This window comes from Pelmatolapia mariae, linkage group LG16_19 (assembly GCF_036321145.2).
Source record: "Pelmatolapia mariae isolate MD_Pm_ZW linkage group LG16_19, Pm_UMD_F_2, whole genome shotgun sequence".
NCBI lineage: Eukaryota > Metazoa > Chordata > Actinopteri > Cichliformes > Cichlidae > Pelmatolapia > Pelmatolapia mariae.
The window spans coordinates 26,284,916-26,302,807 of NC_086241.1; the positions used below are offsets into that span (position 1 = coordinate 26,284,916).

The 17,892-nt window shown below is 40.8% G+C and overlaps 1 protein-coding gene across 2 annotated transcripts in view; it reads right to left on the reverse strand.

The window, feature by feature from the left end:
* sema5ba (sema domain, seven thrombospondin repeats (type 1 and type 1-like), transmembrane domain (TM) and short cytoplasmic domain, (semaphorin) 5Ba) overlaps window positions 1-17,892 on the reverse strand; it is a 179,853-nt gene that overhangs the window by 83,495 nt on the left and 78,466 nt on the right. For both annotated transcript variants that reach the window (XM_063499239.1, XM_063499238.1), the window contains 2 exons: window positions 7,083-7,182; window positions 6,531-6,576 (listed from right to left, as the gene is read on the reverse strand). In XM_063499239.1, the coding sequence (XP_063355309.1) occupies window positions 6,531-6,576; window positions 7,083-7,182 (146 nt within the window). The remainder of the gene's footprint in view (window positions 1-6,530; window positions 6,577-7,082; window positions 7,183-17,892) is intronic.

The following is a 17,892-nucleotide window of genomic DNA, read 5'->3' on the forward strand; positions in this document are numbered from 1 at the left end:
CTGGAGCACAATGAAAGCTTGTCACCTCCCTCACACCCTCTCTCATGTTCACTCCTCGTCTCTTCCTCATTTGTCTTCATCTCGGCTCTGTATGTGTGATTCTCTTGGTCTCTGCTTCTGTTTCCTCATTCGTTTTCTTCCTGTTATCTTTGCGGTCTTTCATTCTCTGGCTCCTGCCCACCTCTTTATCCCTGGCTCTCCTCGTCTGTCTTCTCTCCCTCCTTCTCACTCTTTTTCTCCACTGATTGCCTACGCATTCATTCTTCTACGCTTCCCTGCTCGCTAATGGCCGTGGCAGGTGTTCTCCCAGGTGCCTGAACAGAACAGGCTGGGCTGAGCCTTTAAAAGCCCTGGCATCAGCACCTCGGCAGTCCTCCCCCATCCCTCTAGTGTGGTCTATCTTCAAAACCCTCTGTGCCTAAAGACTGCAAAGGTGGAATTTACACACTTGTCCGCCTCTCTCCACACACGCAAACGCCGATGCACAGTCATGTACACTGAGAAACTATCGCCAGTCCTTCATCTCTCCTGCTTGGGTTCACTGGCCATCTTGGCTTCAGGTGTGATGCAGGTCGTCTCGACTGGGCAGGCTCTCTAATTTGATAGTGCCCATTTGATGACATGCAAACAAGCTGCAGTCTCTTACAGGGTCATACTAAAGAGGGAAGCTGATGCCAAACCAGGGGAGTGATATTGACACCGGTGTGTGGTTTCAGACCACCCGCTTAAAAAGCCCAGGCCAACTGGTCCATACCGATGAATGGGAAAGTGGAGACTGCAGCTGTGTAACTCGACTGTGATCGGCCACCCTCTATGGTTTGCTTTTCAATCAATCAGCAAGTTATTTTGGAATAAAGCGTCAGTATGACTTTCATTTGCACTCAGTGGATGTTTTTCTTCTTTTTTTTTTTAAGGTAAAATCAGTCGTGCCTTGTGTCCCGAAAGGCTCGCTCAATTTCTGCAGGTCAGCCTGGCTTCTGAGCATAGCTGCTGCAGTTTATTTTGACTACAACGGTTGATAACGCCATCAAAATAAGGTCAAATCTGTAGCTTTAGAGTCCAAGGTAAGCATAAGGTGAAAGAGGTTTATGTTGTAATAACAGCAAGTCTGGCGTTAAACAACCTTGGAAAACTTTTTCAGAAGAGATTAATGCTTTTGTCTTCAAAGTCTGAATAACATGCTAGGTATAAGAGAAGGCTAGAACACAGCAGCTTTTGTTAAACCGCCCTTTTTCTCATCTCTCACTAGAGGTTTTAGACAATTTCCACATATAAAATTGTAGATATAATGCATAACCATGACTTATTTCAAGTGGCCTCATAAAGACACAGAGTTCACATGGGATAGAGACTTTGGTCTGACATTTTCACTCTCTGCAGCATGCATTAAACACTGCACAGAGGGACAGGGGTTTGATGATGGCAGGTATCCCAAGCACTATAGTCAAATAAAGTGGATGCTGTGGCTTTAAAGGTGTTAATTAAGCAGCAACACTGGTTGAGATCCTTGCAGGGAAAAAAAGTAGAGATTGTACTGGCATCGGAGAGAGCGAGCCTTATTGAGAGCTTAAATCAGTTGCTAAATTGTAAGAGTGCACTGAACAGGTGCTGCAGAGAGTGGAATACATCACACATGAGCCACCGTGCAGTGGTGCAGCTCTATTTCTTTGTCTATTACTACCTTGTTAAGAAATGGGTCAGATAAAACACCTCAACGATGTGCTGTGCAAGACGATGTGTTATGATGAATTTTGTTTTGGAGTGTAGTGCAGGTATTAGGCTTTTAGTGCATGAAGAAATTCTCAAGCTGAACTGAGCACCTGGTTGGAATGTTATCAGCCCATTAAAACGCCATTATCAATTCTCATCACTGCCATATAGGCATTGCCTGTAGGCGGTATTTTCCAACTAGTAGGCTCAGTAGGCCATTATGAAGTCATTTCATGGTGGCAGCACAGATTTGGCAAAAAAGACAGACGTGTTTCTGCTTTGAAAGAGCAAAAAAAAAATGTCTGTATGAGGAGGATGGATAGATAGCTGGGACATAACTTTCATCCAATCACCCAATGAAATCACCAACTGGAGCTTAAACTAAGCTTTGGGCTCAGTTTAAGTTTCATTTTGGTTAGAGTTAGGCAGAAGAACATCATTAAGGTTTATAATCACCCTTCCACAATGTGTGAAATGTTTAAATAGCCAAATCACAATATAATCTGGGTTACTCTTCACTTACTAATAATCAGAAATGGCAGAAAGCTTCTGTCCTACCAATAGTTGCAGGTCGGTGTCTGTGGAGTGGTAACAACACAGATACAAGTGGATGTTGGGATTTTCAAGAGGTTAATTATATTAAAAATGAAGCAGACTGTGATGAGGATGTATCACGATGGCGAGCAGACAACTGAGCTTATGTCTGGACTGAATTAAATTAATCCAATGTTCTCTGGCAGGTGGTTTGGATATTTACAGCAGGCCTTGTATCACTGGTTCCGGAAATCTGCACGTTAAGCCTTTCTTACTGAACCTGAGGCTTGGACTGGGAAATGGGAGATTTTTTGTATGTTTTTTTGATTTACTTATACACCAAATGAAAAGAAATATTTTGGGATGCCGCCCTCCTCTGCCTTTTTGGACAGCTTGCATTTTACTGGCAAATTAGAATGGGGGGTACAGACCCTCCTCTCTGCTTCACTGGGCAGTTTGTGTAATGCTCACATTGATTTCAGCCTTGGCATCACAAATGACACCTCCGCATTGGCCAGAGTGAAGAAGGATCTACCTCATTTAGCCCTATAGCTCACAATAAGCTGGTGATATGTGTGTGGGTGTGTGTATGTTTCAGGAGAAAAGCAGACTTTGAGAATTTAGGCAGTATGCTCCACTGTGGTTATTTCTGTGCACGCTCACAGCAGATGCATGTGTGTATGCTTCCTTACATGTGATAAGGATGGCAGGTGCCTTTTTTCAGGACAAAGAGAACAGCTTCATGGAGCCGGGGAGAACAACACAACCCGGGTACAAACAAATGAAAGCACTCATAAGTCAACTTCTCTCTTCCACAAGTAGACAGCTAGGACACGCAGACAAAGGGCGCATTGATATCGGCAGTGACACACGGGTGGCAGCTGTACACATCATGTCATTCAGTTGTGGTTGCTGTGAAAGGAGACTCTGTCAGACAAAGTGGAGTGTGGTGATGTGCTTAATCCTGTGTGGAAATGTAGTGTAAAAATAATTCAAGTTTTTGTTATAGAAATAATAACAAAACTGATGCTGCAGAGTCAACCGTTAAGCTAGTCTTACTTAACTTTTATAAGACAGTTGTGGTACTGAACGAATCCAAGCACACGAATTGGGAAACATGCACTACATGTTAATAAAAATGTTGACAATGCTTTGGATGTAGTAAACACATATCCATCCACTTTCACCGGGCTAACACAGGGACGACTATTCACACTCATGTCCATACTTGCAGAAAATTGTAGAATCACAGATTAACCTGACATGCATGTCTTTGGAAGAACCCCGAATATCCGGAGAGAGCCTACGCAAGCAATGGGAGAAAAAGCATAATCCACACACAAAAAACCCCCAACAAGGACTCTCCATCAACCACTGCAGCACTGTGCCAACCACAAAAACAGGTGGATTACATTTTTCTTGGCTTCCTGCATCTACGATGTGAATTAGAATGGCATTTGTGAAATGCTGAAAAGGGATGAGCCAGACGTGTGGTTCAAAACAGGTTTTTGGAGCAAAGTTACCAAACTTTTTAGGCTTTAAAAATAATAAAATTATATATTGTAAAGTTATTATATGTGTTTGCATTGACCGTAGAAACAAATCTCATAACAGGTGCACTTTGGATAACAAAGAATATTTGCACTCAGTAGATGCATTTCTTGTTGTTTTTCTTGGTTGGTGGGTATAAAAACTGCATTGTGATGTTCAACACCCTCACTACCATCATTTACATAATTAAGGCTTAAAGTGCATTAACCTTAACAGCAGCAAAATACGCGTTGCTATTTATTTTGAAGGCGTGGAAAACTTTGGTAATCTCCAAAGAAGATGTCCCACAGTGGTTTAAAGCATGGAAACTGTGCACTGCCTGGTTTTTGTACAATGCCTGTTTTTTTCTGCTCAGTGACAGTGATATACCGGTTTAGATTACACCGTCCCATCGAGAATTCAGGGCTTGTCATTTGTGATGTGTGATGCAACTGTATGGCAACCCTGTGCCCCAGAGCTAACACTCCCAATGATACCAAAGCTACTTTTCGGCACAGCACTCTTACCACCACAGGCCTTTCAGAAAACAAACCCATTACACCCACAGGCTGAGGACACACAAAAATGCACGTGTACACACACAACACAACCTTAGGATTTGATTACATCCTCTGCAGCGTGGACATAAAATAAATATATATAGATATATATATAGAGAGAGAGAGAACACAACACTGGATACATCTGAGCTGGATATATCACATATGATCACCACAGTGTTGATGCCTTGTTGAAAAACTTTCATATGTAGTAACATTTAGGTTTCATGATGGAGTGATTATTTTGCATTACTTGTTTGGTCGTAACCTAGTTGATAAGCTGTAACGTAAAATGTTGCTCTATGTTATTATGCAATAGGATCCGACTAACAGGACACTTAGCAAATTCTGGGACTCTGATGAAAGCGAAAGAGAAAGGGACTGCCATCCTGCTGCTTTGTTGCTCCCAAAGTTTGTCTCATTAGCACAAAAATCTTTGAAGTATCAGTAAACATGCTCTGTTTAAAAGTTAATCGAATCAGCAATACACAACTGCTTTTGGAGGCTAAAAATTGAGGCTCTTTCTGTTAAGCTGTTTAAGAAAATAGATGGATTGATAAAAAAAACTGAGGCATGGATATAATAATAAATAATAAACAAATTTTTATTTATATAGCACCTTTCAAGACAGAATCACAAAGTGCTGCACATAAGATTACAAGTCATAAAAAGATTTAAAAAGAGAAAATAAAACAGGCAAAAAATAAATATAGAAAAGAACATGTGGCTTGTTCAGGCAGAAGACAGAGTAGAAGATACTTCAATAGATGATGTTGAGCGCAGAAGACAATTTTCATATCCAATGAAGCGTCACAGCAAAGCTTCTGTACCTCCACATACAAACTATTGATGGTTTAACCAAAGTGGCTGTAGGCTGAGAAGATCATTACTAAAACTTGGCCTTATGGTGCGTTCCAGATCCCAGTTCCCAGCCAGAATTTTCATCTGGAATGCCACCTCAATTTGGATTTCCCACTCACAACGTCAGAGCAGCCCCACTAACCCCGAGTTGAGGATCCAAGATGGGAGTGGTGAATGTAAACAGTAGTAAAACTTTTATTCTGTCCTGCCACTGTTGTGTATTTGTAACTCACTAAATAAGCCATACACAGAGAACTGACCAGGCTCTACCCATGAAAGTGCTGCAGCGATGTTCGTAAGCGCAAAAAAACAAGTATTATGCTGTACAGCTAGAGATACATGAATGGCTCTACCTTGCCAAGAGGCAAAACAAATCCTGCTTTTCTTTCTCTTTTCCAACCCTCCTACTGGAAAGCATTAACTAAAAAAATAAGTCAGTGTGTGTTGAAGTCCCCTGGTTCAAAGTCCTATCCCCCTTTGGAAATTTGTCAGTCTTTATCTTTCTCTAACTGGAAACACTACAATATGCTGTTTTCAGTTTCCATATGAGTCATGTAAAAAGACTGGGAGCAGTGGCCAGCAGTCATTTAGGCTTGACTTGTTGCTTTAGTCTATTATTTAAAGGACTATTACCACATAATCTGCTTACAATACACAAAATCTCTGTCTGTGTGTGTTTGTTTCTTTGTCTGCCAACTCCTCCCACACGATCAGGAGTTGAGCAACCAAAGCTGCCACACAGATACGTCTTGGGCCCCTGAAGGTTCTCAACTATATCAGATACTATGATATCATCAAGTTGCCTAGCAACGCTCTAGCAATGGGTTAAAAAGGCCTGTCTGTTTTTCACATTTTTACCTATAACACTTTATAAAAGCATCTACATCACATCATAACATATAATTTATATCCACATTTTTTTTTAAAATTATGCCTTATATGTTATGACGCCTGCTGGTTGCCTGGCAACCCTCTATCAACAGGCTAAAAGGTTTTTTTGTCTTTTTTTGTACTGCATAATTTTTCATTCAAAACAGCGACATGTACCTAATATCCAACAAGCTAAATTATACATGACAATTTCATCATGCTGCCTAGCAACTACTAGGCTATTGTGACCCATGACCTACAACAATAAAAGCATATTAGCGTTTTTATTTCCTGGCTAACAGCATACACAGCCTAAACAATGCTGTAGCAATAACATGTAGCCTGACTAATTCATAAACAACAGAAAAACCGTGAAAATAAACTTGGCAAACATATATAAAAAGAGTGAGATAGTGCCCAAAAAATAATAATTTAAAACCACAGGAGAAAAAGCAATACACTTACCTGTATCAGTGACAGGTTACTGAGGTCCAGTCTGAAAAGGTAGTTTCTGAATTAAGAAGAAAGGGAAATGATGTAAGTGACTGGCTCAAATCCAGCAAAATCTATTAAACAATGCAGATGAAGTATTAGAGACCAGCTGTCAGGTTAACACAAAGTGGATTAAAGCACAAACTGTACTGCCCATCACTCTTGGGCCATTGTTTTCTGTTAGTATTTCAGTCTTTGGTTTTACACTTTTTTGTGATATTAGTATCATGTATGTCTACGCTTTTAACAGGGTCAATCCAGACAAAACTTTAACTCATATCATGCCAAGAGAATAGAGACACACAGACACACACACACACACACTACTGCGGCGTGACGTATTTCTTCCAAATCCTTTGCTCCTGCCAAATCCAAAGCTTAACTTGGTCCAGCGAGGCCTCAGCAAAGCACTTTAAAAGCGTCATTATCCGAAAACCGCACTGTATGAGTGAGTCAGAAAGGGTATCACATTCTCAGTAATGTGCTCTGTGGGGTGAAAAGCTGAGTGGATTTACAGTTTCTTACCTGGCACCCACAATAAGCTCATTCCTAGTCAGGTCAAGGGTGAGCTGGGAGTAGTCTCTCACACCAGGGTGGGAGAAGGATGAAATCCACGGACTGAGCGCTGAGAGAGAGAGAAAAGGGGGGAAGGTTAGAAGAAGATAAATCATGTGGTGAGATAAAAGCAGTGACATTTACAAACAAAACTCATAAAAGGGTATAGTTTACTAATGCACGCAAAAACCTTTCCTATTTGGCATTTTATGCACAGGTGTAGGTGTTTACAGCCATGGTTAATTGACTCGATGAAAATCAAATTTATTAAGCAAAATGCCAAATGTTTGCCAGCAACAGCCTCTGTAAATGAGGTTATTTTTATGATGGCTTTCATTATATTTTAACTGTTGCTCAGACTAAACTCGTGCACTCAGGCAACATTGCATGACTATAGATTAGAAAAATGTTAGAGTGACCAATGCACCAATTATGAATAAGACACATTCATAGTTACAGCTGAAGTGGTAAAAAAGTGCACAAAACAGTGAAGGAAAAGCTTCCTGCTACGTGACGCTGTCTCCTACAGAGCGGGACAAAGCTGTCCAGGCCCCATCAGGCAACACAACCCCGATCCAACCTGACATTCAGACAAACACGGCTCTGTGTGGGGCACGAGGCTGAAATCTCAACGCTGTATGAAACTGGCATTTACAAATCAAAATTTTCAGAGGGGCCGCCTGGTGGGGCTTTTAATGCCACACTCAAAACTCCAGGAAGAAAAAAAAGAGCATTTTCTCTCCGAACTTTGTGCAGGCCTTTAAACGATTTCACCACATGGAAGTTTGTGGGGCTTAAAGGGGATTTGCTATGTTTCCGATGCTGTAAACGACATCACGGTTGTTAGTGGCAAATGAGATTTCTTGGAGCAAGTTAAACAGGCGTGTTAGACACATTTGAGCCATTTCTACAAAACTAGTCCAAAAACAGACAAGGAAAGAATCAGTAATGATGTTAAGCAACTTTATAGTTGTCCACTAATTTTCTGTATCAGAGAAAAAAAACGTTCATGACCATTGCATGACCCCCCGCTGAAAAAAAAAATCTTGATTTTCTTCTTCATCAGGGAAGTGATCATCAAACATTTAAAACCTTAAAACGTTCATTTTCTTCTAAAATTAAAAGTAGCTCATAAAAGCTCCAGGCTACGAGTGAGAAACTACATCAAAGTGCTGGAAGAAGTCTCCAGGAACAGCGAAACAAGTCTCCATCACGCAAAGGAGATAGATTTTTAGGATTGATGGGAGTCCATATGGCTCTGTCATCTGCAAACATAACCAGAGATGCGAAAAACAGAAGACAGAAGGCTGCAGTTACAGTACGGTATGGTGCTCTTAATTTAAGATACAGAAAAACACACGCATACAATATTTAATTAAAGGTTCCAGTATTGACAGGAGACTTCACTGAAGTGATAGTGTTTGCAGTCAGATGTGGATTTGGAATGGGCACTCATCACTAAGCTGCTGTCAGACCGAACTTCATTCTAGTGTTTCTGTTTTTTTCCCACTCTTGTGAGATGTGAGCAGGGCTGAATCCATTTTCATAAATACAGTGAATATTTAAAAGTCTGCAATTTTTGGTTTGTGGCACAACTGCAATTATATTCACAAGATAAGGCCTCTGTTATTCTGTATTTAAAAACTGCTGAAAAGAACAAAACCAGCGCATTTGTCCATCTCTTAATAATTTTGGACTTCTCTGCCCTGCCTCTGCATCTTAAAAACAACAAATCAAAATGGACTAAATTAAGTTTTATAGCAGACATTAAGGAACCAGGTAGAAATTGTTGCATGGTTTTTCCATTAACAAGAATAAAAAACAAAGTAGAAAAAAAGCATAATAATAATAATAATAATATTAATGATAATAATAATAATAATAATAGTACTTAAACTTATTTTAGACATATTATAAACCACAAATACAAGCATAGGTTTTAACTTACAGTACAGGTTTTATACAAAATGCTATATATTTTTAACAATGGCTTCTGGTTTCCATGACAATGGCAATCTACAGTGTAGTGCCTAGCATCTCAGAAAACAGTCACACCACCTTGTGTGCTGCACATAACAACATAATACATTGTTAATTATGATAACAACAGCTCTTGTCCTATTAGGAATATAATAAGAGAAAATGAGCAGTGTGCTGCAGGGACACACAAATTTATCAACCAGCTCGATCAGAGTAGCAGTGCAGCTTTTAAAAATTAATAATACACCGAAAAGCACTTTTACAGACAGGATTAAATCTGTGATAATCACAATAAATCATCGGGTGTCCCAAGGCTATTCTAATACGATGCAAATTCTGCAAGAGGCCATCTCTTATTCTCTCCATAAATATTTATACTACACTTATCCACATACAGTGGATTGTTTCAATTTCACAGTCGGCCATGCATCCATATGGTTTGACCATCTTTGACATGTAGGGTGGGTGTAAAAAAACAACAACAACAAAAAAAAACCATAGAAGGCCAGTGCAAGGAAGCGAGCGGAACCATCTGTGCATCACTCTCTGATTAATGGCTGCAGAAGCTGAAGGTTGGGGGGAGCGTGGGGGACGCGGCGGGGAACGCAGACCGCCTTTAGCTGCACAGTCTTATGTAAACAGACCTGAAGTTGATTTAAAGAATCCAACATGATCCCGGGATTGTGCAAAGCCACGGCATGTGTGAACAAAGCTTGTATGTGTGTGAACGGTGTCCCCATAACTGGGAGGAATGAACATGATTTGAACGCCAACTCAGATCATTAAAAGTCTCTAAATCGATTCCTTAAACACACACAGGCTCAAGGAATTATTGGCAAAGAACAAAAAAAGTTTAATGTTTTAAAGGCTCAATTACTGCGAGGTTTGTGTTTGTGTGAAAATCAAACTCTGATGCGAACTACAAGACAGTCATTACCAGCTAAAGATGGGTTAGCCGAGGGTGAAATGAGCTCCGTTTTTCTTGTTCTTGGTTTTTTTTGTTTGTTTTTTTTTTTTGCTTTGTTTGTGTGTTTGTTGTTTTTCAGGAAAATGAGTTTCAAGAAACCAATCCTTCATTTTCCAACAGCTCATAATGGGTCAGCGAAGGTGCCATCAAAGTGTGAGGAGTTGGGTACCTCCTAATATGAATAGTTAAATCAATAAAATATAAACTGACCTCCAAAAGGCTTTAAGGAGATCTTTCTTTTTTGACATTGTAAGCACTGTGAAGATACTGATTTGCATAACTGATGAAAAAAAAAAGAAAAAGGAAAAACATTTGGATTTGAGATCTAAGATAACTTTACAGAGTCTCAGAGGTTATTAAGCTATTTAGGGCTATGACTTGTTTGTCGTTATTTCTGGGGACAGGTGATGGAAATTTCAAAGGTTTAAAAATACGCTGACTCTTCAAATCTTGTTTAAAGAGTCAGCAGCAGCGAGCTCCTCTATGAATCTGCCAAGCACTCTCAACAGCTCTTACCTACAAAGCTGCAAAGCAGGAGAAGGCTTTCAGAAGAAAGTAATGTAATTAAGAAATTGCAGTTGGAGGAGTGGTGGAGGTGAGGTTGTTGGCACAAGGAGCTGCTATAATGGCACATCCAGGCTGTTGTTGGACTGTAGCAGGCCTTTAGAAAAACTCTGTGAATTCTTAACTTTGTAACCTTCACCAGGGCATCACCAACCTGTCTATGTAGGGTTGAGTTTGAGAAACTTGATGAAATGAAGACTGATACGCTAATTTTGGCAATTCGAACATTCCAAACAGGCAAAAAAGCTATTTAAGTGCTGTTAAAGCATCGGATGTTATCTGAACCACAATTCAATTCATCTCAGTTCAATTTTATTTATATAGCGGCAAATCAGAGCAGCAGCTGTCTCAAGATGCTTTATAGTGTTAAGAACCTACAATAATAGAGAGAAAATGTAAACGATCCACCGAACCCCTCTGAGCAAGAACTTGGCAACAGTGGGAAGAAAAAACTCCCTTTTAATAAGAAAAAACATCTGGTGGAACCAGGCTCAGGGAAGAGCAGCTATGGGTTAGGGAAGAGAGACAGAGATTAATTCTACTTAATTTACTTAACTCTACCTCTACTTTTAAATACTCCAGGAGCCACACGTAAGCCTGCAGTCTGAAAGTGAAGTGTTCTGTTGGGATGATATTGCCCCAATAGAGATGTTAAGATAAGTTTGGGCCCAATTCAAGGCTTTGTATGCGAGGAGACAGGATGTTTCTAATTTTAGAGATAAAATGGGTGTTCTATTCTATTCTATTATTGGTTAAGAATTTCATAAAGAGAAACACTGCTTCAACTGTCAGCTCAATCATAGTTTATGCCTGCTTTGCAGCCAGTGTCACAGAAAACACTTCATTATAGAAGAAATTATTAATTTAAATATGATCAAAATTTAGAACAAACATCAAACACTGTAAAAAAAATCTGATATTGAACAAACATGGCATATAAACACATGGTGAAATGCACAATGGCCAACTGAGAAAGTAATGATCTAAACTAACATTTGCATGTGTGACCTCAAATCAAAAGTCTCATCTCACAGAAACATTTACAGTGAGAATGACGGACTCAATAACAAGAACTCAAGTCCAGTGTCTATGTTACAAAATACCTTCTTAAACCTTTACTTCAAGATTTTTTTCTTTTCTTCTTTCTGCTATTTTGAACAGTCCTTCGTCTTCTTCGGCTATAACAAAACTGCATTATTCCTAATTGGACCCTTTAGAAAGCAATTCATCTTTTTCTCACTTTTCTTCACAGTTAAAGAAATTCTGACCAGATCAAACAAACCAGACCAAACCACTGCATGCCAATGTGCGCTTCAAACAAAAAACAAAAAAACCTTGTTAGAGTCCAAAGCTCCCTCTCCCTCCAAACCTTTTTTTTTGTTTTTGCTGGACAATTTTCCCACTTCAGGCCATGATTGACTACACCGAAGTGCCAAATGGTACGAAAGTAGGCAAAATGTGTCTTTCTCTTCGTATCTTCACACACTTTGAACATTTTTTTGTGTCTTTCCGTACAAGTGCAACAACACAAGCACCTTGGAGGAGAGATTGTTTCAAAGTAATTGTCCCATCTAAACAATTATTGTCTCGCCCCTCTCTGTCAGATGACAGGCTTTCTGCCCTGCCTTTCAGTGCAACCATTTAAGAGAGCCACAGCAGTAGCAGAGAAGCAGCTGGTCATCAGCACGCTCAGTTCAAAAGAGCAGTGGCATTAAACTACATTTAGCTTGTAGCCACATTAGATTCTGAAGAAAGTAATGCTATATTTTAGTAGCATAAATGTAACCCAGACTTTCATGTGTATGAAAAATCAATCAAAGTCAAAGAAATTAGAAACAATGAAGCGACTGCAGAGGATCTTTGGGCAGCCTATAAGGGCTAAGATGCATCCCCAATGTTACACAGTAAATATCTTCTGGAAAACATCCAGACAATAGAAACTAATGTCATTTGAAAAACGCCAGACAGTTAAAATGGTGACTTACTCTGCACATAAAATTAGACTATTAAAACAGAGCAGATGACACGAACCATAAAACAAGAATGTGCGGTGCAGGAATAGATAACAAGAGAATTCTTTCCACAGAAGCATTATGCGCCTAACGCTAAAAACAGGAGCTGTTAGTGTTCAGTTCAGAGAGTTTAATGTAGAGCGTAAATCACTTGAAATTCTTGCTGAGAAGCATTACATGAATATAAACCTTTCCCCACATCACAAATGTCTCTTCAAAAGCTTGTTAAAAAAACAAAAAACAACAAAAAAGCACAGCAAGGCTGAATTTGATGCAGCAGCATGGAGGAGAGCTTGTGAACCGTGAGCTTGCTTACTCTCTTAGAAGGGCTTCGCTATAGTGAGGGGGTCTTCGTTGACTGACATTTATCCTCCTGCGCACAAGTGGTTTTATATTCTCTGCTTACTTCTTTCCCCTCATAACTGTCTGGCCGGGCGGCGGGGCAAATAAGGGACAATAATGCAGGATGAATATGAAAGCCCCCTCTCTTGGGTTGACTCGTGGGCCCCAAGCTGGACTTGATGAACGATGATTGCGATCTTTTTTTTTTCCTCCCCTTTTGCAATCGGCAAGCAGATGGATTAATGCCCATGACTGCCAGAGGGATGAGGACAGTGGCTGAGACATTTGTCTCAGCCAGACATAAATTATAACCTTTCTATCTTCTCCCATCTAACAGTTTTTTAACCGTTCAGCCTCTTCCCACACGACCAGCATGCAGGAAGAGCGGAGCGGCACCCCGACTGATTTGAGTTGCTATTAGGCCAGTACAGAGGCCAATCAAATCTGGAAAAGACCAACATATTATAAACCGTGAGAAAACCAGTGCACGGGAAATTGGGTATCGTGCACAAACTAACACACAAATACAGACACACACACACTACACAGCTTAAACACAATCTGATCCGTTTATCACTTAAAGCCAGGTGGAATGTGAGATTCCCCCAAGTCAGAGCTCAGAGATAGGGCTATTTGATAAATAGCCAATCTTACCCCCATCTAATCCCTAAAAAATTTGAGCCTCTGGGTTTTTCCTTCAGCTAGCCCATCAAACCTTGCCATTCCCACAGCTGGAAGGATGGTGTCAGCTATTAAAATGAAAGTACAAACTGAAATACAGAGGGTTTTCTTTTTTTTTTTTACATAAAAGGCATGTAATAGGTTTTCTTGAAATCAAATGTTCTACAAAGGTGCAAAGCAGACTCTGACAGCTGATCTGACAGTTAATGTGCCAACCCAACAGAGCAGATACCCGCAGAACCTCTTATGAAAGCTGCCCACTGGACACATGCGGTGCATTTAGAAAGTCTCTCCCATTTACACAGAGAATCTCTGGAGCCGAGCCGAAGCGGCCATCTAGCTCCTGTTCACCTCTCTCACTGATGACTATGAGTTGTTCAGTCTGGCCAGATGATTGCCTACTTTGCCGAGATGGCCAGCTCTAGGAAGGGTCCTAGTTGTACAAAGAATATTCCATTAAAGAGCTGCGGAGGCCACTGTAGCCGTAATGCAACAGAGATTTTTTCCCTCTTTTTTCTTTACTTCTGGGTACCCTTCCTCAGACCTTGCCTCGAAACAATCCTGTCTCTTCGGCTCTGCAGGCAGTCCCTTCCACCTCATGGCTCGGTTTTTACTCTGATATGGATTGTTAGCTATGTGTGGGCCAAAAACACTGTGACACACCAGCTGGATTTCACCCTCAGTGCCTGGCCACAGGATGAGTCCGGCATCTGCTTCTCTGCCCGACCAGTAAGGGCACTTGCAGCTGGGACAAAAGGGTGATGCACCCAAGGATCAGTGTTCCAATCAGAGAGGTATGAGCTGAAGTGCTAGCACAGTGCGATGAGGTGAGAGAAGGCTGCACTTTTAGCACTTCTACAGCAGACAGGTTGTTCATGTGAAGAACTCCCTCTTCCATTATACAGCTACTCTTTTTTTCCCCCCTCTCCACAATATCGACAAATGTAAAAGTGACTTTCACTGACACGACAGATTGAAGCCATATCTGTGTATGTATATGTTTGACAAAGAGACAGAGCTGCATCACTTTAGGTAATGAGCAGAAGTTTTCAGTCAGGCTGTAACAGGTGTTTTTTCTTATGTGATGACTGGGTGAAGGTTAGGTCTCATCAATGCCCATGTCAGTCATGTGACCTGAATACATAGTGTACTTTTTAAAGCCTAAAAATGACAGTGTTAGATTAATCATTTTACATAAATTACAGAACAGCTGAAGGTTATATAATATGCAATCTATACAGAGGCAGCACATGCAATTACACAAAATAAGAGTGTAATACCAGTGTTATAAATATACTGACATATGGAATTAAAATGAGAAGTCCTGTGTATTTCAGTGAACTTGCAGTTCTTCACTTTGGCTTTTTTCATTGTCGGTGCGCCTGCAACGGCTCACCTGATAAACTCGCTCACTGTGTCACATTTTTTATCATCACTGTTATAATCAGGCATGTAGTTGATTTCCCTCCCTCAAGCGCTGCACTGTTTAATGAGCTATGAATGACAAATATTATACTAAAGGTAGCTGTCTATCATCTTCCTTCGGGCAGCGGGGGTAAGGGGGGTGGGTAGACGCGGGGTTGGCGGTGGTGAGGGAGAATCTCGGAAACACAATGTGTTGCTAATGGGAATAAGACCGAGCGAAAGGAGGCAATATTAAAAAATGTTTATCTTCAGGGCAGTGGGGTTGAGCCAATATTGTTAACGAAGCAGGCCACATGACGACTTGCAGCCATCTGGCAGGTGATTCTGTGAATGAAGCATTACCTCCAGTCTCAATTACCACACACAGTATAGTATTCGGGATATATTTTGCAATGCTGACAATTGTGAAAACCTACTGTGAATAAATCAGTCCTGCTCTATGTAAATTTACATGCAGAATCCATTTACAGAAAGCACATTGTAAGAGCGGCATTGGAAATGTCACATTTCCACACATTATCTGGTCTTGCTCGGCACTGAAGGAGTTAATGTCTCCCTGCAGCTCCAGATCACTTCACAACTCAGCCTAATCAGGCCGAAATCCCTTGAAATACGTTTTGTTGGGTCTTCTTCATATCACTTTTCAGCTTCCCTTGCATGCCAGTCTCCACCCCATCCTGCTTGTCCTGTTCTTCACTATCTCTCCTATTAGAACTTTTGATTTTCACTGTGGCTGACTTGCAGAGGGTGATAGTTTGAGAGAGGCTGTTGTGCCTCAGTGGAGCACAACTCTCCCTCTGTCCCTTCATGCGCCTTCCTTCCCTTCCCTCCTCCCACTTGACTGAACTCAGATAGAAGGGTCTGCAGGTTATGGGCAGAACAGAGAAAGAGCCTGGAGAGAACGGGGACTGAGCAGCCACAGGAGGAATGGTGCTGGGGCCAGGAGGCTAATAGCCTCTCAGTCAGTGACCGGTAAAGATGTCTGTCTGCCTTTCACAAAACCAGTGGTGAGGCAACATCCACAGCTACTGACAAGTCCGCTGTGCTCCAAATGTGTTATAAAACTGACAGAAATGTGAGCAATGTTTCTCAAAAACAGAGTGTGAAAGAGGCAGACGTAGGCGCGATAACCAGCAAAAGAGAGTCTGTACACTTTCTGTGCTATATTTGAGACTGGCACAGGATAAGAGAGTCAACAGAGGTAACAAAAAAAAGAAGAAAGAAAAAAAGAAAAAAGGGTCTGCAAAATGAATAACAGCATGCAGAAATTCATTGGACCTCAAAGAGGCAAGGTTTCAAACCTACTTCAATCTGATTTGATCATTTGCCTTTTTTTTTGTAGCTGTACTGTAATTGAGTGTGCAAACACTATTTTCTTTTCTCCTTAAAAATCAGGGGCGACACGAGAGCATTCACACAGGATGTCGCTTAAACTGCTGGCTTTATCCATTTGTTAAAGTAATAGCTTTTGGGTATTAACTGCAGCTATCTGCCATGTAAATGTTCTGCAACTGCTTCATTCGAACATGACAGAACTGTTCGGAATAGCGCTCACATGTTCGTGCAATATTTTAGCACAAAGGCCGGAGTAGCGCTGCTGCAGCACTGAGTTGAGGGAATAATACTGTCAATGATGAAGACTGTTCCTGGGTTTCCATGGGCATGCATCAGCTGCATTGGTAATGGAACTTGAAACCTATTTTTCAGATGGATAGATGTTTATGTCAGTACCTTTATAAATGACCATTGTGAGGGCAGGGGTTCTCCAACAATTTTTTCCAATTTTTTCCAAGTACCAAAACTCTAAAGAGGCCACTTGGCAAAATGTCAGCCCACAGAATAAAGTCTGTACTATATATACGTTTTTAAGTGCTCCTTTTCTCATGCTGTAGATCCGTGCAGAATTTGTCAGCCTGCTGGATCTTTTAATTGTTTTCACCATTACATGCAAGATAAAATAAAGAACCCGGCTTCCCACTAATGCAGACAGAGAGAGCCAAAACATCGGCGTATAACTTTTCATGTGGTTTATACAGAGTGTAATTGATGCTGACTGGAGAGTTGAAGTTGTTCAGCTTCCTGTAGCATCTAAAGGTGTGAGGGCAGGTTTAAATTGCTGTCGCACTACTGTAGCTTTTACAACACTGTACTGCAACGCAGAGGCTGAAAATTATCAGTGCTCTTACAGATTAAGGCACAAGTCTGAAAGGGGTTATGGCATGAGGAGACAGTAGACGGCATGGATACAGACAGGCAAAGGGAGCAGTTTTCCTGCTGCTTTCCGCTTTTTCGGTGAAAGTGGCAGTAAAGCCTTTAAATGTTTTCTATTCTCTGTTTTCTATTGCAATCTTTTGGGCATCAGATATCCTGACATGCCATTAGTGAGGCGCTGCTCGCCTCAGCAGCACGCTAAACCAAGCTTCATTCAGCTGCTTGACTGACAGCTGCAAACACACCTATGCACTGAAATCACAGTGAATGAGTTTGGGGGAACAGAGGCTGGTGTGAGTGAAACATGAATGCCACATAATATATATATATATAAATATATATACATACATATATATATATAAATTCAGGGCGAGCACTTTTTCTGTTAAGTGAACCATTACGGCTCAAAGTAGCATCATTCGTGCTCCTCAAGAGCCCTTCAGATGGTGATACGACAGCTCATCGACAGCACCATTACCCAGACAATGAAAGAGATACAAGATGCGCAATGCATTTTCTGCCTATTATAGAGAGAGAAAAAAAGAGAGTAAAAAGTGATGGGAATAGAGAGTCGGAGAGAAAAGAGAGTCTAAGAGGA